General features: G+C 40.2%; 1 protein-coding gene across 1 annotated transcript in view; it reads right to left on the bottom strand.

The window, feature by feature from the left end:
- Window positions 1–11,425: 11,425 nt before the first annotated feature.
- Window positions 11,426–27,997, bottom strand: part of LOC119725928 — a 35,444-nt gene continuing 18,872 nt past the window's right edge. The window contains 19 exon segments of the mRNA XM_038197545.1: window positions 11,426–11,818; window positions 12,111–12,388; window positions 13,195–13,557; window positions 13,560–13,743; window positions 14,075–14,633; window positions 15,694–15,762; window positions 16,613–16,684; window positions 17,221–17,292; window positions 18,646–18,717; window positions 19,776–19,922; window positions 20,375–20,483; window positions 20,855–20,989; window positions 22,090–22,206; window positions 22,840–22,989; window positions 24,486–24,599; window positions 25,021–25,143; window positions 25,839–25,949; window positions 26,641–26,769; window positions 27,493–27,534. Of these exon segments, the coding sequence (XP_038053473.1) occupies window positions 11,591–11,818; window positions 12,111–12,388; window positions 13,195–13,557; window positions 13,560–13,743; window positions 14,075–14,633; window positions 15,694–15,762; window positions 16,613–16,684; window positions 17,221–17,292; window positions 18,646–18,717; window positions 19,776–19,922; window positions 20,375–20,483; window positions 20,855–20,989; window positions 22,090–22,206; window positions 22,840–22,989; window positions 24,486–24,599; window positions 25,021–25,143; window positions 25,839–25,949; window positions 26,641–26,769; window positions 27,493–27,534 (3,074 nt within the window). The 3' untranslated portion in view covers window positions 11,426–11,590.

The following is a 27,997-nucleotide window of genomic DNA, read 5'->3' as shown; positions in this document are numbered from 1 at the left end:
GGTTAAATAAAGTTTGTACGACTTCAGGTCTGCCAGATTTCCCACGTCCTCTGACGTGTTCCAGACATTATCAGATACGGGGTCCAAGTTTCACATGCAAACATCATATTTATAATAAATTCAACAAAAACACCTGTTGCCTCAATGCGTGCACAGTGTGGTTCGTTTTGAGGGCATCAGGCCATAACACATCAGCAGTTTTTTTTTTTTGTTATCAAATCTAGGGTCCTGATTAGAATGAAACCAGATACGAGAGTTCACAGTGTGACCCAAGTACATGAGAGGAGAAATCCAGTCTTTCTTTTTTTTGGGGGGGGGGGACTACTTACCCCCTATCATACTACTCGAAAGTAGGCCACATACATGTCACCAATGACAATCGTGGGACTAAAAAAAGAGTTATATAAACGATTCTTGCCCAATAATGTCAACAGTTAATGGAATTGGTTATCATTTTTAAATCAATGTAATTAAACACCGGCACATCTATCAAATGCACTTCAAAAATCTATTAGATTGATCAAAAATCTGCCAAATTTTCAAAGAATAACTCGAAATACACTATAAACACTTGATACAAATTGCGGATGTTGTAGTATTGTCTTAATTAAGGTTCAAATTACATTACAAATTCACATGTAAAGATGTTATGATTTGCAGAAAGTTCAGGCAACGTCACAATGAAGTCCGGTTCCATGAACATCAGCACCTCAATGTACCACAATTTTTTTCCCTCCAAATGTGCTGTTTTTCTTTCAGTTTACCATTTTGCCGAAATTCTGCTCGGAATCTGCCAAACAAATCCATTCTGTCAAATTTTCTGTCAATCTCATTTTTTTAACGAAACAAATCTGTAAAGGTAAGCCGAAAATTAGACTCGACCAAGTCTGGGTTATACCCTTGGTCTGTGTTTAAATGTGCGCATAGCGCATACGTACGTACACTGTATTGCTGACAGAATTTACAACGTAAAAGCAGTTAATGTCGTGGGTGTAGGTTTTCTTATATGTTTATGGTACAGTGTACGTACGTATGCCCTGAGCGCACATTTAAATACAGACCGAGGGCAACCCGGACTTGGCCAAGTCTAAGTTTCGGCTAACTTTTTCAGATTGTTTTTGTAAAAAAAAATGAGTTTGACAGAATATTTGACAGAATAGATTTGTTCGGCGATTTCGATCAGAATTTGGCCAAAATGGTAATTTGAAAGAAAAAAACAGTACATTTGGAGAAAACAAGTACATTTTGTTTAAAAAAAATCAAACCCTTACAAGAAGAGTCAGGTTGTCTGGACTAGGTGCTGAGGTGCACTGGGAACCGGACTTCATCGGGACGTTGCCTGAACTTTAGGCAATTCATAACATCTTTATATGTGCATTTTTAATGTAATTTGAACCTTAATTAAGACAATACTACAACATCCGCAATTTGGATTAACTTTCTACAGTGTATTTGGAGTAATTCTTGGAAATTTGGCAGATTTATTTTATCAATCTAACAGAGGTTTGAAATGCATTTGATAGATGTGCTAGTGTTTACAATGATTTAACATTGATAACAAATTCCATTAGCTGTTGACATTTTGTCAAGAATCACTATTGATAAACGAGGTTGTAAGGTCACTTCAAATAGTCTTAAGTATTCACGAGTTCGCTAAAAAAGGGTTTAGCATAATACGTTATCGAAATATTCATTAATTATTAATATCGTGACAAAGGATGAATTGGTCTTCAAAAATCAATGTTCCATATTGGCAAGGAGGGTGTTTTGTTTAGAAAGAATTGTTCAGAAGACGAATAATACAACGTCAAGTACACTAAAAAAATCCATATACCAGCCAATTGCGGTATTGAATCAGGATACGGGAAGAAAGTAAAGTTTCCTATCCAGGGCTTACTATTGATAAACGAGGTTGGTAATAAAGTAAGTACCGGGGACGAGGTCGCCGTGAATGACATCCAACACTTTCAAAAGAGGGCGCTCTCAAGCTTGAGCACAAACTACGCAATGAGTGAAAACATTGATTGGGGACCAGGGGAAGGGGCCCAGCGACTTTTGGCCGGGAAAGTAGCTCAATATTTAGACCTAATGTTATACATCTTTGTTTATATCGAAGTAAAGTGGAGATATTCATTTTATAAAAATTAATATGACATTATTCTTACTGATTTCAAGTACCATTCGCTCTATGCATGGTCTTCATAGGTTATTAACAATAAGCCAGATGATCGTACCTGCCTTTTCTATTTGGAATAAAATTATGCAGATGATCAATGGAAAGCCCGAAACTATATTTATTTGTTCTTGTCTTACTACACATTGGAGGGCTGACTACAGCACTGATAACGATAAAGGTACGGTAGTTGGTGCCGGTTAACGTCGTTCTAAGAAAAGGCACAGAACGGAGGCGCTGTTTGTCTGAGCACTGAAGAGTGCAGAGCAAGCTGACCTGGTATTGCATGTGCGGGACAAATCGACGTTAACATCCCTTCAAGTACTCCAGTAAGAGCAGGATTTGTTAAAAAGAAAAAAAAAGGAAGCCCTACAAAGGATTGTAAGCTCGTATGTCTGTACAATTTGGATGAAATCATTTAGTAATGCAGCATTAATTTCCTTTCTTTTTTTTCAAAATGGCGAAGGGCTTCAGGACTAATTTTAAAGGTGATCACTTTTTTTGATTAACATCACCGCCCGACGCTTCATAGGTTTACGGCTGATAAATCCGACGCCTCATAGCTCCGACGCCTCATAAGTCCGAAACAGCATTAGTCCATTATCGGACTTATGAGGCGTCGAATCTATGAGGCGGAATTTATGCCTCATTGACCCCTCCCCCCCTTGCCACCAAGGGGTTATCATTTTTTTTTAGTCCCTTGAAAAAAAAATAAAAAATAAAAATAAAAAATAAAATAAAAATAAAAATAACAAAAATAGAAACAAAAGTTGTGAGCCCCCGCCCCCCCCCAAAAAAACCCCCGAATTCCTGTGTGCGCCACTGCACGCACCTTATAGTGTTCACACTCCCTGCCCCCCAAAAAATACTGGATTTTTCCTCTCATGTGTGTGGGAAACACTGTGAACTCTCATATCTGGTTTCATTCTAATCAGGACCCTAGATTTGATAAAAAAAGTTTTTCCTCTAAGCATTTTAGGGTGGTGGAGGCAAAACACTCAACATCTGTTCCAGCAATAACCACTCCAGTTTATGCAACTTATTTTTTTTTTTACTCATTAAGTTGTTTTTAAGCGGATCAGTATTTTTTTCAAAGACTATACCGATTCTCTTAATGGGATTATCAGCAGGCTCTTTTTTTTTAAGGTGCCACATAAAGGTTAATCATAACATATGTTAACCAATTTGTTGGGTTTTTTTTTGCAAAGAAAAACATAGTAAATGAGTCTACCATGCACAGGCCTCCAGGTCAGTCATGATTTTAGCATTTTTTTCTGTCCTGTAATCCTTCTTGCGGACATTTTAAGACTCAGGTATATTTCTAACAGTGTCACGTAGCGTTAACGTTGTTGTGAAAGATGCTCTCAAGATTGCAAATACCTTGCTCAGAACACCTTTCCTTTCTAAAACTTTCTTTCACTTTCACGAATACCAATTGAACATGATTTCTCTCGAAACAAGTGCCTTTTATTCCAGTTCCAACCTTTAATTTACGCCAACTCGTCGATTTTGTAATTTGATTTTTGTAATTATTATTTGTCAGTTAATTTTGATAGTGTAGGGGCCTACAGACATTTTATGGTGTAATATTCAGCTAGACGTGATCAGATACCGGGTTCAGGCTTCACTTTTAGATAACTCGTGATGAGCGCATCAACTGGCCAGGGCGAAGCACGCTCCGGGTCTCTACGGATACAGCCCGATAGTCTGAAATTCTTTAGTCCGCAGGGTCATTAGTCCGAAGGTTCGTTTGTCTGAAAGTTCGATAGTCCGAAGGGCCCATTAATTCGAAAACGGAAGAAGTTTAAATAGTCGATGGTTCGATTTTCCGAATAGACGATAGGGTTCGATAGTCCGATGGTTCGATTTTCCGAATAGACGACAGGGTTCGATAGTCTGAATCGATTAAGGTTCGATAGTCCGAATCGAATATGGTTCGATAGTCCGAATGGACAACATGGTCCGATAGTCCGAAATGACAATAGGAATTATTTTTAATTAGGAATATCGGACCTTAATGGCAATTGGGACTATCGGACCTTATTGTGTATTCGGAACAATGAACTTTCCGACTAGTGAAACTTATTTTCGTTTCGGACTGTTCTGAACCTTCGGACTAATTAACTCTAAATTCGGAACTTAATACCGAACCTTCGGACTAGTTGACCTTCGGACTAATTAATGAACCTTCGGACGATTGCTTCAAATGTTCGGATTAACGAACATTATTTCATTTTCGGACAAATGAACCCCCTCTTGGGATTGTGTGCATTCGACAATCGAACCTTCCCACTAAAGAACTTTGGACTATGAAACCTACTAGACTATCGGGCGGACACAATCTCAACAAGGGTTGCTGACTACACAAGAACGCGAGGCTGAGATGAAATGACCTAGCAGGCAACATGTCACTTTTCTGGCGGGGGGAGGGGGTGTTCCTGGTTTTACTTTTCTTGGATCAAGTATCCCCAAACCATGGACATTATGGGAACACTCTTACTCAATACAGGGGCTGATCCAGGATTTTTTTGCAGGGGGGGGGGAGGGGTTCATTGGCAAACAAATCTGAAATTTTGACACGTTTTTCCCCCGGACACTTGGTCTCGGGGGGGGGGGGACTGGGGGGGGGGCTCGAGTCTTGCGCATCTTTTAATACCAACAACATATAAATGCCGCGCAGCAAAAACATAATTTCTTAAAATTATGTAGTGTAATTAAAGCAGAGTTACCATTGGTGCACATGTATAACTATTTAGCCATAATTCCAGAACCCTTCTACCTACTGTCATAACATTTCCTGGGAATATTTATATTAAGTACATCTATGCATGTACCGAGTTTGATAGTTTTTCGTCACTCGAAGGCCGCAATCTGAGGTTGGGGTCGCCCCCGGCTGTAAGATGGTCAAAACAACCCGGACAATTTAGGATTAAATAAAGTTTGTCCGACTTCAAGTCTGCGAGATTTCCCACGTCCTCCGGCGCGTATTCCAGACATTATCAGATACGGGGTCCAAGTTTCACATACAGACATCATATCAGACATTTATAATAAATTCAACAAAAACACCTGTTGCCTCAATGCGTGCACAGTGTGGTTCGTTTTGAGGGCATCAGGTCATAACACATCAGCAGGTTGTTATCGAATCCAGGGTCCTATTTAGAACGAACCCCAATACGAGAGTTCACAGTGAGACTCCAAATACAAGAGGAGTGCTCTTTTCTTGGGCACAGAATGTGAACACCGTGTACATGACAATAATTAAGTTGCTATAAGATAGGCCCTATACACACGTCAATTCATGATACTGAAATATGTATCCTTGTGGAGACATTTCTTTGTTCTCGTGTTCTAAAGCTTTCGAGTTGAAAGAATTAACCAGAATTAATTTCCTTGGCTGAAATTCGGACTTAATATCCCTTTTCTAAAACTCTACAATTTGCGAAGAATCAACATACCTCGGGAATTCCTAGTTTTCGAGTAAAATCCATATATCTATTTTGTGTGGATCAAGGTCAAAATGTCAAACATTTCGAGTTTGATTAACTTGTCGTTTCGTATTAAAGTGTTGTGATTGACCCTATGAAACCAAAATGTTACTTAATAATGGCGAAAAAAAAGGAATAAAGTTGCTTGAGAATGATTTAAATTGTATTTATATAATGTTTCACTGTATACCAATGAACACATAATCCTGCAGAGTCGATAGTGGACCTGCTTAGGCCCCTTATGTTTGCCCAAACCGTACCCAAATTTGTGATAACAGCTAAAAACTCTGCCTGCAGAGCCACAAACGATCCAAGAATCATTTTAAAAAGCAGAAAAAAAGGAAAAATAGAAGAGCGATTGATAGATTTCCATAATTCCGTTATTTTCTAGAATTTTTTGATGTGAGGAATTTTTGGATGAGATGATATTTCTAATTAAAACAGTTTGTTGTTCCTGATCTTGGACACTGTATATATCCTTACAAACGCGTGATTTGGTGAGTCACTACAAGTAGCAAAATCCACAAATTGCCGGGGGAGAGGGGGAGGAAGGAGGGAGAGTCGGCCAGGGGCGAGTTTTTTTAGGGGCGAGTCTGTCAGGGGGAGAGTCGGTCAGGGGGCGAGTTGCAGTACTGTCGAGTCGGTAATGGGCGAATCGGTAAGGGGCGAGTTGACCCGACACCACACGGGGTATTTTTATAACCCATATACACTTCTAAGTGATATTTCCTTGAGTGCCTTTGCATGAGATAAAGCTGCTTAATTGTCATTCTATGCATATTTTGAATTAACCTGATGTTTGAATATTTGCAGAAATTAAGGATTTTAGGCGCAAAGACAGTCGTCAAAGTAAATCCAAATTTCAACAAATTGATTTTTTTTTTTAAACCAGTGCAGTTTCAATTTCTAAAAACCTTTAATTCAACTTGCACAAAATGGGTAAATTCCTTTGTCAACTTTTCGCGCTCCATAGTTATGATGGTTCTTATTACCCCAGACATCAGTCCACATAATTGGTCGGCTACGTCTCTGTGGAGGTAAACAAAATATTTTGAAATAACTTTTGAAACCAGTGTTCGAACTGAAGTTTAAGGGTTGCACCGCCGTCAGAAAAAAAACTGCAAGACTTTGTATTTTTTGTCTTCTATCCGCGCCATTGTGTTTTTGGGGTGCATCCAAAAAATATATATATATATATTCCCAAAATAAGAACGTTGAGGCCATCTGTCAATTAGTTTTGGTCTTGTACAGACCTTTGTATGGTGCAGTATTTTGTTTTCAATGAGACTTTCTACTTATACTATCAAAAGAAATCCGCAAGAATTCCCAAGAGACCTGATCAGAAACCGGGTGAATAGCATTTTTTCCAGATGTCATCGTGTTCATGGTTTTACTTTTACAAATGACCAAATCTAGGACAAAGGCGGAACAAGTCTAGATGACTCAGGACATTTTCTCTTGAATAGCTGCCAGAATGACAAAATAGGCTTTGTTTTTATCGTGTAATAATGTAATTGTTTTCAGGCGACATTCTACTATTAAATAACGTCTTTAAGACTTCAAGTCTGAGAGACTTTCCACGTCTTCCACACATTATCAGATACGGGGTCCAAGTTTCATATCCAGACATAATATCACACAATAATATTGAATTCAACAAAAACACCTGTTGTTGCATTGCATGCAAAGATTTGAGCGGTACAAATTGAATTAGGCATCATGTCATAATCACGTCAGCAGTTTTTATCAAATCTAGGGTCCTGATTAGAATGAAACCAGATACGAGAGTTCACAGTGTGACCCAAATACATGAGAGGAAAAATCCAGTATTTTTCTGGGGCAGAGAGTGTGAATACTATGTATATTGCAACAGGGGCGTAGCCGCGGTCATTTTTATTGGGGGTACACATTTTTTAAAAAGGTCACTTCAAAACTGTGTTAAATTGCCAAATTTTCAAGACTTACTCGAAATACACTGTAAAAAGTTAATACAAATTGCGGATGCTGTAGTATTGTCATAATTAAGGTTCAAATTACATTAAAAATGCACATATAAAGATGTAATGAATTGCAGAAAGTTCAGGCAACGTCACGATGAAGTCCGGTTCGCAGTGGACAGCCCCCCATGAAACCTTCTCGCCCCCCCCTGTCGCCCCCCCCCCCCCACTGAGATTTTGAGTTTCTAAAAAAATTGTCATTGATCTACATGATGCCCCCCCCCATGAAATGTTCCAGCCCCCCCCCCCCCCCCCCCCCCCCCACTGAAAAATTCCTGGCTACGCCACTGCATGCACTGTACGCATACTTTTAATGTAAGCAATATGTTGGCCTGAGTGATGTTTTGGCTGGTTGTGAAAATTTCATATTAGCGACTAAAAAAGGGCTCAGTTAACAATTATAAGTTGGAGTTTGGCAAAATCATTTCAGTTCAAGAAACAAAGTATCAACAATCTTGATAACTGTTGAAGCTCATTTGCATTGAAAAACAGGGTCTAGGGCAAGGAAAACAGGTTCTGGGGCAAGGATGGGTTAAATGTGAAGACAAAAGTAAGATGAACATAAGCTGACTGGGTCAGGGTGAAGTTGATTGTCTCGACAAAAAAAAGACACAAATGCTTAGGTCAGCAGAATAGTCCGATAGAGCCTTTCTACTGATAGCCTTTAAGCAAAAACAATGAATAGCTCGTCAGCAAAACGTGAAGCTATATGTATGCCGAGACCTCTAGTAGAATCGGAGGAAGAATTCAGTCTCAACCTCTCCCATTGTTCAAGATAAAGGCGTTAATATGTTTTTATTCACAAAGCTTTACATTCCATAAAAAACGCACTTGTCAATTGCTTTTGTAATATGAATTTTTTCTTTTAGTGATAATATGGCGGAAGGTTTTGTTCGTGAAGATTGGTAATCTAGACCCCATCAGTAGCCCAAGATCGGAGCCTGGTAGGGCTACGTGGCTAAACACAAAAATATATAAAGAATAAAGATCCATGAAGATTGTCGTACCATAGCAACAACATTGTTGATGCTGGGGCACGTTACACTAACCATACGGCGAAGAGCGAAACTAATTGGAACCTTGATATTTACAGATCCACGTACATTAGGATAGGGGACCTGTTTTTGTTTTCAACCACTACCACGTCAAAACGTCTTCGTGGAGACATTCTTTATAAAAGACTGCAAATGAGAAACAGCAGATGTTCCTTTATTCCGAGATGTACACTGTAAACATACTGGGCAAATTATCCGTTGGGCAAACTGTAACCAAACAATATGTACAGGGAATTTAGCCCAGTAGTTGAACGTGTTCACTATTCGCCCATCGTTGGTCGAATATTCAACCCATTTTGCCAATTTTTTAAAAATTTATTTATTTCTTATTTATCCTGGGTGATCCGTTCAGTGGGAAAAACTCACTGATCTCCCATGGATCCCAGCTCACACAAAACCACTATTAATATACAATTATAATATTCAGAGTACAATGTAAGAATGTTAAAAGAAAAATCATTCAAATAAACTTAAATAAAATAGGAATTACACAGATGATAAACAGACATTTACAATACAATACAAAACATCACTGCAAGATGACATCCCCCACACCTGTTTTTTTCCCTTTTTGTCCCCCACTTATTTTCTTTTTTTAACTGAGCTGTTTGAGATGATTGACGAAGTGATTAAGACTTGCTGGATGCGGAGATTTCAAATGTTGCGGCAAGTTATTCCAAGCCTGGGCACCCCTGAAGTTTTACAGTATATTGACCTTCATACAGCTGGGACTTTTCACAGATCACATCACAAACCAAAATAATTTTCCAACCAGGATTGTGATTCTAGGATGTGTATGTCAGATTGCAAACTTTTTTTCGTAAAGTTCAGACTGTCTTACACCCTCGGTAAATCATTTTATCCCAGAGCCTCGTAAGGTTGTTTGATCTTGAAATTGGCAGCTGGGTCAGATCACTGATATCTATGTTTAAAAATCAGGGTAGCTCATTGCCTGGTCAAATTGACGCCCCAGCCCGCCATCTTACCTATCTTATAATTAACAGTACAATTGTAAACACATCCATCCTATAGAACCGCAATCTGTACTCGCTTATTAACTGCATCGCCTTTTTTTTTAAATCATATAAATATATGTGTCACTTAAACATCTGTACATCAAATTCTACGAACATTGCTGTACGTGCCTCAGTTATTTTATATTTTAAATTTTAAATGTTAATTGGAGTGGACATCCTGCGTGGTAGCATCAAATGTGGGTACAGCGCGCAGCGGCCAATGTGCTATCCATTGTTTTGTTTTGTTTTTGTTTTTCGGTTGTTTTTTTTTTGTACACGGAGATCAGTGAGTCAGATTCACATTCATTCTCAATATTCTATTCTGGGTCTGGCATCAGACCTGAAGGTTACGATGATCTAAGGTCGGGTAGCCGGAAATACGTCGTGATTTCTTCAGAAGAAAAATGTGTTCCTTGGCATTTCTATAAACGCGCTGGACAGACAAACTGCAATATTTCTGGACGTTCATTTCAGAAAATGGTGGATGTGAAACCCCCCTTATAATGTGACATAATAAGTAGAAAACAGTTTACAGACAAAACCAAGGTACTATACACATCCTAACGATCTTGTACTTGTACATCACGTGGTCGGACGCACGTTGAATTTTACGGAATTGCCCTTCTGCCAAACTTCGAGCAAAACCACTCCCAATAACCAGAACTATTCATGGAAAAAAATGATAATTTGAAAAGTGTCATTTTACATACGTAAACAATATCAACAATGGTAGAATTAGGCACATTTATGTCGGGAAGTTGAGAACTAAAGTGAGAAATTAGTCTTCTGTTTTTCCAGTGATTGATAATGTTAAATCCTTTCCGGAGCCACAAGGGAATAATGACAACTCACATTTCCATGTTATATAATGTCCCAGCCCCGTGATGGTAGGCATGTCCGAGAACATTTATCACTAGATCCTAGTTTGGACCATGGTACTTCTACCAGAGGGGTGTCACTCGTCAGGCCTTAGTGGCTTGGTCAAAATAGAGGCGGGAATGCTACTGGGCTTGTGCACATTTACATAGGCTCGTATTCAATTGCCCCTTTTCATTATGGATTGCCATGGATCGCCTCTGCTGACAAAATGAAAGAGTCTTGATCTTCAAAGGGCAATTATGTGGTTTTAATGGCTATTTGGGGCCGGAAGGATACCATGAATGAATGGACTGCGGTTAGTTGGCGTTTGAGGGCAGGGAGGTTCAAATTGGCGGTAAGAAACAAAACCGAGCAAGGGTCAGATATGTGTAAATTTAAGGGGAGACTCCACGTAAGGTTAATTCCTCTTTCAATTAACACATTGTGACTGAAAGTGGACACCGACCTCAAGTTATCATTCAGATATCAACAGTTTAAAATTTCACAACAAGTAATTACCTACGAGTTTTCGATCGTCCAAATTGCATAATACAGCAGGCACTATTTCTTTCTTTTAACTTTAGGCCAAAACGTGCTGTAACATAACACCCGAGCCACGCATGCATATATGACAATACACAAAACAATGCTTTTGTTTTCTCGGGGAGTAGACACCAATAATTCGAGAAAAAAATGAAAAAAAATGAAAGCCGGACAAAACAAATTGAGAACGATGGCAGCTTTGCGTAAGGATTCCACAGTGTGCCGTTTACATGTATTTTGAAAACGGTGAATTGATTCGGACAAGCCAAAGATAAATAGACTGAAGTACCTTCACCTTTCAAGTATTTTGGTTAAATACAAGTAACACACAAGTATTTCAAAGAAATTTCAGCTCATTCAAACTTGTTTTTATCATCCTTGGACCACTTTTTATTTTAATGTCATAATTGTCTTACATGGTGCCGAAGTGATCAAGATAACGAATATATTTCAACAGTGTCTACAAGTGTGATATGGTCATCAGTTGGCCGCTGTCGATTTGCGTCTTCTGCTCGTCTGGTACCAGGCTGGCGTTGTTTCTGAGTCGACCGATCAGATTCTCTAAGGCCTTGTTGTCGAGTTCGACACCGATGTCGGCCGAACTTTCTCGCAGTTTGCTGGTGGGCGCATCTACTCCCAGGATGTTCTGCGGAAGCTGCAGATACGCCCTCTGCTGACCATTTGAATCCTATCGCGAAGAAATAACAAACGGATGAAAATTGCTGGTACAAACTCCCTAAATTATGTTTACACTAAATCGTGCAACAGTCGGATGCTCAATTCGTTTTAATATTAATACCCACGATCACCAAGATAACTAGAAGTTTTACACACTTTCGTTTGGTTCACAAAAGCAATCCCTATGAATTGCTCGTGTGTTGTCATTTCTCAAGTATTGGGTTACATTAAAGACGTTTTTCGTTCAACATAGATGGATTTTGTTTTGGGATGGTAGGTCATGATAAAGATGCGCCTCTCACCTTGTCCAAAAGAATGCTGTCCTCGTTCAGATGGATTCCCGAGATGCCGTTGTCGTGTAGCCAGGACAAGGCCGCCGTGACGTCATCCACGACACAGGTCACGTCGTGCTCAGTCAGGCTCCAGTTTCGCGAACCAGCGTCTTGGTTTGAGGCACAGATGTTGCCATGTGGGGAACCCCCGGGAGGCGAGCAGAGATGGGAGGGCTCCTTGCGAACCACGGGTAGGATCCGGTGCTGCTCAAGCTGCGACAGCACGATCTTCAGCATCGGCTGCAGCTCTGGATGAAATCAAACCAAAGAGCAGTAAAACCTACAAGTATTTAAAGCTACAGTCCATCATTTGCAGCTACCAAAAAATAACTGACGTAATTATTGTTCAAAACATACTTGGTTGGAAGATAGCAAAGGGACTAGACTTCCAGTGAATTATTCTATCTTGCAAGCTGTCATTTTGGAGAAATCAACGTAAGAGGGTCTTTCCAACGGTGTGTCTGTAGACGGACAGTTGGAAATTTCCGTTAGTAGTTCGGTTTTTTTTATTCGGCGAAGCGCGCGCAAGCATTGACACGACGCACACACGAATGTTGTTCATCTCGAAATATACAGCTGAAGCTGAACTGAAACTTCATCAGGTTAGTTGTTCAGCACCTTTCTTTAGATTTTGAGCACTTTTGTTGCCTCAAACGAACAAAATGCACAAATTACAAATGATGGACTATACCTTTAAGTCATTACATGTGTATACCTTAGGGGTCAACTTTCTCTTTGTCCTTGTTTTTTTTTTTTTTTACCATATATGAGTTTATAATTTTCATGTACATCAAGTTGAACCTGTGACTATCAAAATGTTGAACTGCAAGTCAATTTCAGATTTAGCTGCGTATAATTTATAACATCTCTCGTGCTGTAAATACGATATCGCCGTGTCAGGTGTGAATTAGGGGTGAAAAGAGCAACCATCCTTTTGTAATAGCAATACCCCTGAATAGTTCGTCTATTAAAACTTAAAGAATGCGACTGACTTTGGGTGATGTGTAATGGCTTATGATGAATTGGTCTTGCATCAATTGTGGTTTGTGCTTACCGAAATCAGCGGACTGGCTGTCATTAAAGCCATCAATTCCAAGCGCTGAGCTCCGCGTTCTGTTCATTGGGGACGGCGAGTAGCCTTGATTAAGCATCAAGGAATTTTTGGCCCGACTTTTCTTCTTTTTCCGCTGGCCCCAGTAGTTTGACAGCGTGTAAAGGTAAGGGTTGATTGAGGAGTTCAGCGGCAGAATAAAGATGGCAATCCAGGCGTAGACAGCCTGGGGTATGGCCACCTGCCCAAAGCTCGCCAGAATGGCTAGGATGATGATCGGCATCCAGCAGATGAAGTCCGTCCCCACTATCAGGGCCATCTTGGCGGCCACTCGGACCTCGGCCGAGTTCTGTGCCGAACTGCCCGGGACTGCTGCGAAGAGCGTTTCACGGCTACAAAGATGGCGGCGTAGCAGATTAACATGATCGAGAAACAGATCAGATTGACGACCAGGAGGAAGAACATGTACTCCCAACCTCTTGGGAGGTCGGGTACCAGCGGTAAGGCCAAGCACACACTAGAACTCCCGTAGTAACTGTGAGTGAAGTAAGCCTGCATTAAATAAAATTGGTTGTGTTACATTAATATGAAACATCGGAAAAGGTCGGGATAAAGGATAAAGCTAAGCACACCCAGCAACCGTTATATAATTTTGTCAAGTGAATAATCCTTTGGCAAACTATGTTAAGGTAATGTATCGTAGATGCATTGGGTTCTAACTTTATAAAGAATTACTGGAGTTACCGCTGTGGAAACCAGTAAATAGAACTTGAAATAAACGCGACATAAGCCACTTTATAGGAACGGCACACCGTCAGTTTGTCGCCGGTCGTTTACTTCTGAAAATGGGCATAATAATAATAATAATAAAACAATGGGTTACCGTGACTAGAGCAGGTAAGAGACACATCAGGAGCCCCACTACCCACGATGCTAGCACCATCCACTGCGCACGTCTAGATGTCAGATGAAGACCAAACCGGAAGGGAAAGACAATCTTGAAGAAGCGGTCGAGACTGAGTAGCATGATGACAAAGACCGAGACCTCACTGGACAAGATGCTCAGGACACCAGCGATCTTGCAGGCCAAGCCGGCCCGCCAGCCCTCAGCATGAAATGCGTAGTTGTTCCGGAAGTGTAGGTCCGCCCCCGCGATGATGATCATGTACACGCCCATCAAGAAGTCCGACACAGCCAGGTTGGTGATCAGGAAAGTCTGGACCGGGGTGGCGTCCCGCCTGGCACCGCCCACCCGACACCTGTTCACCATCCGCATTCCGAAGACCAGCGCGTTGCCAGCCAGGGCGCTCAGCCCCAGCAGCCACATAAAAAACCGCAGAGCACTATTGCTGATCAGGTCGTGGCAGTCAGAAAACTGATCGGTTGGCGCTATACATTCCACGCTTTCTTTGACGCAGCAGTACAGGTATTTGCTGGCAATTCTGTTGACATGCAAAACTCTTCAGTACATGTACTTGAACATTTCCAAATAAGTTGGCGTTATTGCCTTTGCATTTCCTAAAATACGTATGTTTAAATGTTAAATTTACTGTTGTCGAAAGCCGTCATATTTGTTTTCAACACGTCAATATGTCAATAACGTTATTATTACTCCTTAATACTATGAACGGGCGATACATTTCGGTAATCGCGTCTGCCTTACGGCAACACGCCTTTTGAGGGCAACACATTGATGTCACACTTTTGTTAAAACGACACTTAGGAGAAGGAATTTAAGTGTCGCAAACCAGCTAGATCGATTCGTCGAGGTCCAAAACATACATACACCGAAATTTGTGGAGGCAGGATGAGGTCAACTTGGGTTAGGTGACATTTTAGGTTTGTGCACTGGTCTATGGAAAAGTCGCCCTATTACTGCATTAGATACAAACTGAGACTGGCATTTCAACCAAAGACAGCAAAACGAATAAACGAATGAACACGGTTGGGAAGTTATGGATGCGAAAGGGATGGAATAGGGATGGAGAAGGCATCGTTGAGGAAAAAGTTGGGGGATGATAAAAGGAGTATGAGGAGGAGGAAAGGGAACAGAAAGGGGAAAGAGGAGTAAGTGAAGGTGGAGCGGTTCAGTGGAGGGATACGACTGGGCATTAAGGGTAGACATATTTGTTTTGTTTTACAGCACATAAAATATCCTTTAATTTATGTTCATGAAAAAAAACCCAAGAATTATATTTGCTCGAAAATACATTTAATTCTCAGTTTTAGTCACAATGCAATACTCAAATATATTTTTTGGAGGGTTTCCAAATTAAAAAGAAAATAAAAATATGCTTTATTTCCCCCGACAAAAATTGTCTGAAACTTCTTTTCTTTTTTTACTTTTTGTGGATTTGATTGGATTTGTTTTGTTTCCGCCATATTCTTTGAGCCCCAATCCTTCCGTTTGAACTAAATTCCTTTATTGATTACCAACACTCTTTACGATACTTCACCTTCAGACTATGTTCTTTGTTCTACCAACAATGGTCAATTCCTTACATTGTTTTGAGGCTTTCCAAATCTTCGAAGCCATCACTGGATTTGATGGGACTGGTGTCTCGAATTTCTCTGCAAGAGGCAACAAAACAGAACATTACAAGTGCCGCAATACATTAGTGCTATGACGACTTTTGAGGCAAGTTTGTAATTACAGTAAATATACAATAGGGATACATTCCCACAGACTTGTTTACAAAAAAAAAATCCTGTGCATAACAATTAACTAGGCCTAGCAGTAACCTAACTTTTCGTAGCCCTACCAACATTTTGCAATTTGGGATTATGCGTTACGAAGAATCGATTAAGCCTAACAGCAAGATTACCTTTTTTAGCAAAGAAATAAGACTTGGAACATTGGGGAGACATGGAAATGTCTCCTTAACTAACTCCCTGTAGCGTCTTTTACTTAAAACTGGACCAAGTGCATACAAATCAACTACTGTGCTTCCAATACAAAAATGTGCATGACATCCAAGGAAATCACTTTTGACTTGCTGGTTGACATTCATGGACTTCGTCACAATAGCGGTCCAGGAAGCTATAGGCAAAATCAATCGGATACCCCTAGCACTGCTTCAGGCCGTTAGGCCCAAGTCATGCTCCATCAATATTTAGTCACCCTAGGCCTCCTGGACCAAGTCCCCCAAAATCCGCCAAAATGGGAAGAAGGATTTCGATTGGAATCGGGGTGGTTAGGGTTAATCCACCTTGTCTCCCTAATTAGGTAGGTAGGTAGGTACATGAATTAATTAGGTTTACAGGAATTTCACAAGGCTGATTTAATATCTATACTTTATTTCGTGGAATTTCGTCAGCTAACTCAATAAAAAAACATATTCAAACGACAACAATCACAATGTAAGTGTCCAGCGACACCAACGGCATACGCTGGTGAGATTGAATTCTAAAAACAACTTACAAAACTTTTAAATTGAAAAGCCCGGCAAATGCTCCAACCTCAATGTTACTCAAGCTGTTGCCTGATAGCGACCTGCAGAAAAATACAATTTCATTCTTAAATCTGAATGTCTCTTAACCCTGGGAGCAGCTTAGCAACAAAAATCACACGGAGTGGCCACGTGGAGAATTTTATCACCACATTGTTTCTAGGTCAATAACCCCCGCGTGCCTGTACATGCATAAGATAGGTCATTCACACCGTCAGGGATTGTTTACAACCTGTCTGAGCTCTGGGCGGCAGGAGGGGTTGACACAAAGAGATCAGCGGCACAGAGGGTTTGGCCGCCATTTTCTCCAATCACTGCACAAAGGCATCAGCCGCCATCTTTGCTTCTGTCTTTCAACACTCCTTACTCCGGAGTGGCTAGGGTCTAGCCAATGGGAGTCTACAGGCTTGTGTTGTATAGTAGGGGTGAGGATTACATGGAAGCTTGGCCTAATTGGCCCATTGAAAAAAAATATGCCCATATTTGGAAAATGTGAAGCTGTATTTCTCATGCTCCGTCTGGAGTTGCATTTCATATTTCAGTCCATAACAATCGTGCACATTCAGACCTTACTACTTACAGATTTTCCAATGAAGATAATCCCTCAAAGGTGCCACTGCGTAAGACATCAATATTGTTCAACGAAAGGTCACTGTGAAAAAAATAGAAGAAGGAGACACATTTTTTAAAGTGGTTGCCTTCTGAAAAAAACCCAAAGTTTCTGTGATGCAGGTTTTGTGAGTTATGCATGGTTCTCTGGTACGTCATTATGCATACACAAAGCAATTTGTATCCTTGTGCAGACATTTCTTTGTTCTCGTGTACTACAGTTTTCGAGTTTGAAAGTGTACTTTCAAAATACTTCTATTATAACTAGACTTAATTTCCTGGGGTGAAATTTTGACTTAATATCCCTTACATAAAATACTTCACCTATACAAATTGCCCTGTGGAGACGTATACAATTTCTTTGTTCCCTATTGTACACATGTCTCCAGAGTCAAGGTACCGTGTCACAGATCAACTGTATGTTGATAAAATTGCTACTTTTGATGGATAGGAAAAGTAAAGAACACTCGTACGGAAAGGACAGCTTTATCAAGTTGCTACTCATATCCAGGTAAAACAAAAGTACGTATTCGGGTTTTTTTTTTTCTTATATAAACCATCAGACATTAAAGAATGTACAGGAATCACCAATGTTGGTAAAGGGCACACGTGACTTGACAAATTATAATACGATTATTTGACAACGTGCACTGTACTACCGTCCATGTGAGTATTATCAGCATGTATGGGCAATTCAGTAATGTACCTAAACCCCAGCAATAATGATAATGATGCGTATTTATAAAATGCACATATCCATCCGTATAGAGCTCAAGGCGCTACATCATAATGCCATGCTCATCGGACCAATGAAACATTCAAAATACCATCTCAGCTCTACGAGGATTATTCAGCTCCACGTCGTCATGTCGGCGCAAAGCAGCTAAAATCAACCACAATAACCATCTCTGCCCTCACAGGTACCCATTTACTCCTGGGTAGAGAGAAGCAATGACCGACAAGGTGCCTTGCCCAAGGGCACACGCACCATAGCCGCAGGCTGGACTCAAACCTAAATGTAGAATAACCCGCAGACCCCGAATCTAATGCGCCATATGCCACGAGGCCACGGCACTCTGATTTAATTGTATTACAATTGTTTAGTTCTGTAGCGGGAACTATTCAGCTCTTGTCCTCCGAATCCGGCTAAACGCAAGAAAAGGGGATCACCACACAGGATTTCCAACTTCTGAAGAAACTCTTATTAATTCAGCCACAACAAATCAAAAGAAGCCCACTTAAACAACATATTTATAGAGACTATTTCCGGAGTGCGCGCCAGCCAGACCCAAAAACCAGGTCGGATGCGCGCCGCCGGAGCCCCTCTGCCAGAGCCCTAGCGCAAGAAAGCAATGACAACAAAAGTGCTGCATAAGTCGTCCGTTACAGTACTTACAGGGTGCGTATGCTGTGGCTGTTGTTGAACATGCCTGGACTCAGTTCCGTTATACCGTTATCCTTGAGCTCCCTGTAACCGATATAAATTCGACGAATGAGAACATGTTTCAAATAGGAACAGGAGTATTTGAAGCTGAAAAGGACATTTGAAAATGCATTATTTCGAAACAAACGAGAAATACTTCCAAATAAATGGCAATAATTCAACACAAGAGCGATTTCTTTTAGTAAAGGACTATTTTAAATGAAATCGTCGAAGAGCTGACATACCAGCGAATCGACCATTTTGGCGATTTTGAGATTTTTTTTTATTTTGGGGTTTATAAAGATTGCTCTTTCAAGTATTTATGCCAATATTCTTCATTCTTGTCTTGATTTTGAGATTCGGTCCTGCCTGTGGTGAATCAGTCACAACAAACAAATCCATACTTTGACAAAGTGACGAATACGGAATTTCGCTGGTAACCAGCTCATGTAAGGTGTCCGACAAGTACCAACGAATGCCATTCGCCAGTTTGTGGGATAATAACATACAAACAGTGTGAAGAACAACCTGCCATTAGAGATTTTGTTACTTGAAAAACTGACGAATACGTTTACGATTAAATAAAAAAATATCGCACAACTTCTCTGATTAAATAAGTAACATAATGGATACTGCGTTTCCTATTCCTATTCCACTCTTGATCGACGCTTCCATGGATCGGGTTGACATGGCTTGGTACCCGCCCTTCCAATTTCACATACGGAGATAAAAGTCTACCAACTACACTTAAAACGATGTTACTTTTCGATTATTACGAATTCCGGAACAACAGAGGGCGATGTTTGCTTCAGAATCAAAAGCTTTGGAGCAAGTTCGAGCGGGGACCATGATTTAACATAGTTCGATTTACTTCTCTTGTACTCGACTAACTTCATGCAGAAAGGTTGGACTATGTAGACAACTATTTGTAACCAAATCAGAGGGAATGGTTGGATGGCTGGTTCAGTACTAGCCCAGTGCATTATGAAGCACAAGGGGTGGAGGACCAATGAATTGAGTGACAACAATAAGTAATGAGTATTAGTGAGCTTGCAAAAGTTACGTCACGAATCAATCACTAGTCAGCTCATGGCAGCACTTACAGGTCCACCAAGAGGGGATAATGGCTGAAGTTCAGAAACAGTTTATCCATCACCGTGCCAGACGCAGGAATCTGGTCCCTCTTTCGTCTTGTCGATCCATTGTCCAGATTTGATGCTGCACCGATCGAAGCCACTGAGTTCAAAAACCTGGTCCGAAAATAAAATGGACATAACGACAGTGCAGATGTGATTAAAATAAATCACGACAGAGTAACCATTATAAGGACAATGCAAAGACGCCATTTTCTCAATTGAAATACCAGAGAAATCACGGTTTTCATATGAAGATTCGAAAACTGTAATTTTTGCTCTCTCGCAATTTGTGATTCTACGACAAAAAAAAACACCCTTGATTCAAGTCTGTTCAAGCCGTACTGAAAGTGCGTCGTTTTGGCGCCCTCTTGCGTTGAAGTCCAATAGCGCCTTAACATTGCCAGCCGGTGTGATACTCTGAAAACTGTTGCAAATTATGTGAAAACACATCTGAGGACGGAATGCAAATCAATAGTCTCGAGGCATCGAAGAATGGTTGGTGAACTTGGCAACTTGCTTTATTGAACTTAAAATGTCATGAACTTTTTTATTTTAGAAAGACTCACAGTTGACGAACTTTAGCTGAAATCGTGCTGGCTGCTCCGGGTCCCCATTCCGTGCTTTCACACACATATGATAAACCAACACACTCGCAGCTGGCAGGACAGCTAACATCTGGGAATGAAATAAAATGAAACATGAATAATAGCATAAAATAATAAAAAGCGAAATAACATTATGATGCCTATAGGAAGGCATACCTACACGAAAGCATTAACTTCCTTTTTTTTTGGAACCACCAAACTCCCCTCAAAAGTTGAACGTGCAAATTGATACCTTCTGTTGAGCAGTGTTTTTTTTTTGGGGGGGGGGGGTATCAGTAGAAACAAAAGTACAACATGACATTTTTGGCGGATACATAATGTTCTCTTTACACATTTTTGCTGGATCTGTTTCTTCGAGCAGAAACATGAAATCGGTCCCTGATTTTTTAATGATCATCATGGTAAGCAAAAATATGCACTTAGTAGTTTGGTTCAACTTACTACAGAACAGCTCATCATCACCACCTCGTTCACCCTCATGCCCAGGACAGTCAGATTTCCCATCGCACAGCTGATCAAGACTTACACACTGTGCGTGGTTACGACACCGATAGGCCCCTGGACAAATATATTCGTCTGTCAAAAAAACAAAAACAAATGTAAGATGTCTCCCTAATGCCAAATTCCTATCAATTATAATGACGCAAAGTTTGAATTTCCACTTTGTCCGGCTGGGCACTGAGTGTGGAAATTCCTATACTACCCGGCAAAGTAGGAATGCATCCAAAACGTATATATTGACAATCGTAGGAATTTTTCAAAGTAGTTTGATGATTGTCAGGCGAATATTTACACAGAAACATACTTTCCCCTGCCAAACGGTCGAAGTGCCCATTGTTAACATTCCTTCATGGCCCTGCTACCGACCATGGTCAAAGTGAAAATTTGCACCAAATTTAGATGCATTCGTTTTAAATAAGGGGTGTTGAAATTACCTATTGGTAACATTCCTAAAATTGCGCCACTACTGAACCTGGAAATAGTGGGAATTTTGCGAAATTTTGATTAAATTTTCAATAAAAATGGGAGTTAAATTTGCATAGAGACAATTATTCCTACATTGCGCTGCTACTGAACCTAGTCAAAGTGGACATTGTCGTCAATTTTCATGTAATTGATATAGTATAGGGTATTAAAATTACCATTTCTTCATTGTGCTACTACTAAACCTGGGAAAAATGGGAACTTTGTTAATCTGATGCGCTTTGCCGCGCAGTGTTGGAATTCCAACTTTGCCCTGTGCAAATTCCGAATTTACCCAGATTCCCACATTGCGCGTGACAGGCTAGATCGATTGCTTATGGTCTAATAAGTAAACAAACAAAAAACCGAGAAAAAAACCCCGAAAATCGTGGGGTAGGAATAAGAGACATTGGGGTCGGGGGTCAGGAAAGTCGGATTATTATTTGTGCACAAGTTGATGAGAATTTCTCCTTAATGTTATTAGATTACACTTTTTAGACGTTTTAACGCGGATTAAGCATTGACGTACTTCATTGCACCAGTGAACCTGAAAATAACTCGCGCACAGCAAAACTACAAATAAATTCATTTTAGACACAATAATAGTACACGTCTACACCGTCACGTACATAATTGTGTAGGTGTTTTGCATGGAACAATGCGATTTTTTTTTTTTTTTTTAACAGTAAACCCTCGTCAGTACTCGTTCTCACCACATTGTTTCTCATCCTCCTTATTCGGGCAGTCGAACGCATTGTCGCATCGCAGTCTGATTGGAATGCAGTAGGAATCCGGGCACTTGAACATCATCTCAGGACATTGAAACGATTCTGAACAAAAGAAACAAAACGTAAAGGCAAATCACCATTAATTGCCTATTGGTTACGGATTATAATTTGTTACACAATGAAAGCTTATATGAGCAGGTTTAACTTGTAAACGTTTACAGTTGATACCGGTTACAATTCTCTTTTGTAACAATAGCACGTTCTGACATAGCATCTTTTGTTTTTAATCGGCAGAAACTCATTTTACAAAAATGGTTGCACATGGACAGAGCTTACATTCATAATAGTTCCGTTTGTTTGTATTTGTCAACGATTTTCAAGGAAATTTAATTCGATCTAGAAAACACACCTACTCAAATTTGTATTATTGGGGGACATCGCTTTGTTCGTGTACAAAATGGTAAGAGGGTCGAAAGCTATTTTCAAAACGCTCTTATTTTAAACAGAATACATTTCCTGGGTTGAAATTCCGACCGAATATCCCTATCAGTGATAAACCATTTTAATTTGCGACCGATTAGTACACCTATAGTTTTTTAGTAAAATCCATATATCTATTTGGAGAATCCTTGTGGAGACCTATGCAGCTTTAGAAACCGCCTTGTGGAGATCTTTGCAATGTTGTTCTGTTTTATGCATAGGTCTCCACAAGGTATCCTCTTTGCAAACACTTACCGCAGTCCCTAAGGTGTGTGACGTCGCGACAGCCTTGGATGTAGCCATGTCGGTCAAAATCATAGATGCAGGTGTGATTCTGGTCGACGCAGATGCCGCTTCGACACGGAATAACATTTTCGGACTCGCACGAAGCCACATATTTGTCCTCTAGGATACACCATCAAAACAATAAAATGCAAATACAGGTAAAGGCATTATTGCCTTCCAGTGGACTTGTTACCCATTGCATGCAACATTATTCATACTGTGAACATATAAGTTTAGTTTCAGTGTTTCAGTTTGAGGGGCTGGTTTTACCACAATGTTCTTAGTAAGCCACACCTCGAGAGACATTTGGCTTTGTGATGGGCAATTTGCATAAGAAATGGTAAATGAAAGGCAGTGGATATTTTGCCGGAGACGGTAAACCTTTAGTAAACGTTAGCTTGCCGGATATGCACTGAACATGCGCAGTTACTGGTTTTTTTTGTACTTTCCGGTGACAAATTTTAGTCTGGCTCCATGCCAACATTATCGTTGTAACTTCGTATTCACAAGATGGGAATCAGACCATTTTACAATTTCGGACTTTATTTCCCTTTAAAAAAAAATCCTCCAGAGCCTCAAATTTGAAAAAGAAAATGTACTACTCTGCAATAAAATGTTTGAGACATGTTAAAATAATAAAAGAAGAATATTCTCATTTTTTTGGGAATGGGGGAAAAAAACCTTAGAAATGTCGCCAGCAGGGATCAGGATCAAACCAGGGTCATCCCGCTCACGAGAGCCGTTGTTTATCCACAATACCAAGTGTGCTACTCAACTGGTAATTTAATAATCTTATAATTCAGCCCTATCTTAGAGAGTACAGCGCCCTCTGTTGATATGGATTGCCGCCGGCAAACCTTTAGTAAGCGTTAGCTTGCTGGCATTACCTCCGGCAATATATCCACTATCTAAATGAAAACGGTACCATACAAATTAACATGTGGTGAAGGTACTACATAACATACTTAAGCAAGTCTAGTTGCACCCCAGATCAGTGCAAGCCACGAGTGACATTTAGTAAGATAGGCAACCGGTCTAACTCAAGTAACAGTCAGTATCCAGTTCGTTAGTGTGACGTGACTTCAGTTTAAATCACGTCCACGGCACATTAAGTAGCATTGGAACCTTTGGCAGCGGCAGTTAACACAACTTCAGTGTTTATCCAATGGGCGATTGAAATCAGTGATGCGCACGCATATACTTATGGAAAAGTTTAACGAACCGGATTAAAGTCAGTCAACCAGGCAGTCAATCAATCTGTCCGGTAGCAATATGACTATTAAACAAAATTAAACAAAACACGACCTAAATTATGCTGATCGCCTACCCACAGAAAAATCCTGACACTAGTCTTGTTCACTGCGACAGTTTATCTCGCACGATGCTTAGGCAATGGATGGGGGCCTTCGTTTTTGCGCGCCAGAATGGGATTATAAGATGGACTATTTGTGCCTAAATTAATATACATGTACTTAAACAATTTTTGTTTTGTATAAAGTAAGAAACAACGTTAATGCTTATCCTCTGCTTGGTGCATAATATGCAGATGTTCGTGAGTTGATACGTGCAAGGGGTAGTGTATAACAAAAGGGGCTTCTTTAAAAAAAATAACTTACGACAAGGTATCTCATCTTCGTAGTGGAGACCACCGCAATCTGGGAAACTATCGCACTGATGCTCCATCGGTATCCATCGGGAGCTGTAACACTGAAATCCGCCAGTGATTAGCTCTAACCGTAAAATGAACAAAAACAAAATTCAATATTTTGCCCAAGGTCAATTCAGAACAATACAAAAACAAACAAAAAAACAGATAGCTGTGGTGGCCTTGAGTGGACATATAATGTCCATCCACAGCATTGTAGAAAGCTTAGTGTATACTGTGTTCCGGCGTCTGTTCATCTTGATGGATAAGTATGTAATTGGCCAATAGCGACCTAGCGCACTTGGTGTTAAAGCTCAGATCAAGGAAAAACGATGCGAGATCAAAATAATTAATATGTATTGACGCATACATGTGAACTTTATCAAATTAGAGTACAAGGAAGAATTATCACCGAGCGCAGCAACCAATAAAATATCGGGAAAATCTTATAGGCTGGTGCCCGTCCTCATTCATACGGACATGTTTCGAGCCCCTGAGGTACTCACCGCAACCATTGCCCTCGATGGACGTGTCTTCAGAGCAGGGATTAATCAAATCACATCGCTTGCTTAAATCGATGCACTGGCCGTTTTGACACTGGAACTGAGTCGTGTCACATTCGGCTCGAACTGCAACCGAAAACAATAAACCTTTTTATGTCAGCCCGAGAAAGGCAGTAACAAGAATAGTTCTTATTGCTTCAGAACAAGTCATTTGATTCCTAAAATACAAACAAACCAACAAATGTTACGCAAGACTTAAGAAAAATACCTATGGGGGGATTGTTTACAACCGTGCCTTAAAATATATATCCTTGTTGCAGCCATCCAAATGGCGCTCAATGTTTAGGCATCTCTAAATGTAAAAGCGTGAAAAAAATCACATGAAGCTGTTCCTCATATGGCTCTAAAAAACTGTAGAAGTTAAACACATTTTATGAGTGTTTGTTTTTTCAATAAAGGCCATAGTGTAAAACTATTCTCTAAATTCCAAATAGTGAAAATTCACTCAATTCGAGTGAAGATTCACTCCCACAGTCGGAAACTAGGGACTAGACGTTTTAGAGTGAAACTTCTTCAATCGTAAAGATAAGGTTTTCACTCGAGCTTCGTCTGGAGTGGTTCATTTTTCACACTATTTCAATCGAATGTGAGACTGATTTTCACTCTAAAACGTCTTGTCCCTAATTTCACTCTTTGGAATTTAGAGAGTACTCCAAAAGAGCAAACTTCACTCTAAAAAATAAATTAAAAAAAATCAAAAAGAGTTGTCCCTCATGAGCCTCTGAAAAAAATCCAATGGTTTACACTATCCTTGTACTCACGGCAGTTGCGCTCATCCGACCCGTGGTCACAATCCTGAATAAAATCACAGACGAGTGAGGCTGAAACCTCTCGTGGTTCACACTGAAACTTGAACCGTGCGTAGTCCAATCCTAAAAAAACACAACGTCAATGCAAAGACAAATTAGTTTCAATCTTTGCCCAACCCTTCATTGCATGATGCCATACTTCCTACCTATCCATGACATTAAACAAGTTCGTCAATAAATTACAATTTAACTTTCAGTTTCACTACAAAACCTGCCCGAGTGAGATGTACATCTTATGAATTTATTTAGACCGGAATATTAGGCTAAACAGAAGGCCTAAATTACAACTGTTTAAATTCATTATACAAATAGTTCACCCTTAGTTGCCGTCAAAACTTGCAGAATGTTTAAGAGTTTCTGTAATTCCAGATAGATAAAAAGCAAAGGTGATCCAATAATTGATAAGTTCCAAAGTTGCGCATGTGAAATATGAAAGAGTGAATATGTACGTCTTAAAATTGTACTGCAGAGCATCAGCAGTGCGAAACTACTTTAAAAAGACACTTTTATCAACAACTATACGTTCTTTCCTTGAACGTTATTTGTAGAAGTTTTTAAACACTTGTAAAAGGCAGCTGTTTCCTTGAGCAAACGAACGCGGTGTACCACTTCCATTTACTTGTTATAGCTGATGTGATAAACTTTTGTTAGCCTGACAATCTTCAATTAAACCTGAATATACATGTACTTCTAACATGGTTTCGCTAGAGCTCCCTCATTCATTCAAGAAATGTCAGTCTGGTTGCTGTCTCACCTGTTGAGCAGACAGCGCCCTCATCGCTGCCATCTGAGCAATCTGCAGCCGAGTCGCAAAGAAAGATTCTCTGAATACATTCCCCCGTCGAACACTGAAACAAGTGCTGCGGACACTGGCGTGGATGGTCTGCGCGGAAACAAATTATAACGTACGTACGACTCAGGACACCAGACCCGGATATCAGGAACTCAACTATAGCACTTGCTCTGTCTGTCACTCGCAAGCTTATTATTGGTATCACTGATTACACATCGTGGCTATTATCTGCTTGTCGACCGCCGAATAAAACAACGACATCACAATATAAGATGGTTGCGTCCTAAATACTTGGCTATTGCTGGAAATGACAAACACGCCGCAGCCACTTCTGTGGTTGAGTGTGCAATAAGCAGTCTGTGCTGATGACGTCACACTTTGTTTACATGTGCACTTTCATATGGAGCCAGTGGGGGGCCCACGGTCCATTAAGCACCATAGGAAAGCACACACGTAAACAAAGCGTGAAGTCATCAGTACAGAGGCTTATTTCCTGCCGTAACCAAGTAATTTGGACCCACCTGTCTCTTAAATACATATTTTACAAACTTTGGCTTCCTCCCCGGCTTCGACTACAGGTGATTATTTTAGAATCCAGAGTTTGGGGAACCGTGGTCCTAATATAGTTCTACGTTCCATTAAAACAAAAACACATCGCATTTTATGGGATCAGGCCGAACCGTGGTGTGTATCCATTTTATTTGTTGCTTGCAAGTTTTGTAAATGATTCCATATCCAATTTGCCCAATCTGAAATGAAGCCGAGATTTGATTCGTCTAGTTTCAAAACAACAAAGTCTGGCTTCAAACTTACCTTGTCCAACAAAATCGCCTATGGATGCAGGTTGGGTAAAATCTGAAAACAAGAACAAATTAACAAAATGCAATTGTGAAAGGACAAGAGGTGTGCCTGTAATTTTTTTTTATGCACTGCGTGAAGGCCTTTTATTTTTTTTGCTCGAGTAATTTACATACCACTGTTGAAATTGGTTTAGTGGTTTTAAGGCAACATAGCATTAAAAAGTTGTTTGGTTTTACCTGCCGCTTGCCTGTCGACAGCACTTCACACATGCTCCATATTTACCAAATATTCAATGACTTCAATGCAACAGAAGCAGCACTTGACCAAACAATTACGACAAAATCACACAAGGCAACCGGTACTCTACTTCCATGCAAGCTGAAAGAAACCCTAGGAAGAATGTTTGACCTGGATGGTGCTGAGGAGGGATGTACAGTCTGATCCATCAAGAGTAAATCACAGGCCCACCAAAAAGGCCAATACAGTGCATGAATTATACGAAACTGAGGATTTTATC

Source organism: Patiria miniata, unplaced genomic scaffold (genome assembly GCF_015706575.1).
Source record: "Patiria miniata isolate m_02_andy unplaced genomic scaffold, ASM1570657v1 HiC_scaffold_1, whole genome shotgun sequence".
NCBI classification, from domain to species: Eukaryota; Metazoa; Echinodermata; class Asteroidea; order Valvatida; family Asterinidae; genus Patiria; species Patiria miniata.
The sequence above is the reverse complement of the archived record's forward strand: the minus strand, read 5'-3'. Positions and strand labels throughout refer to the sequence as shown.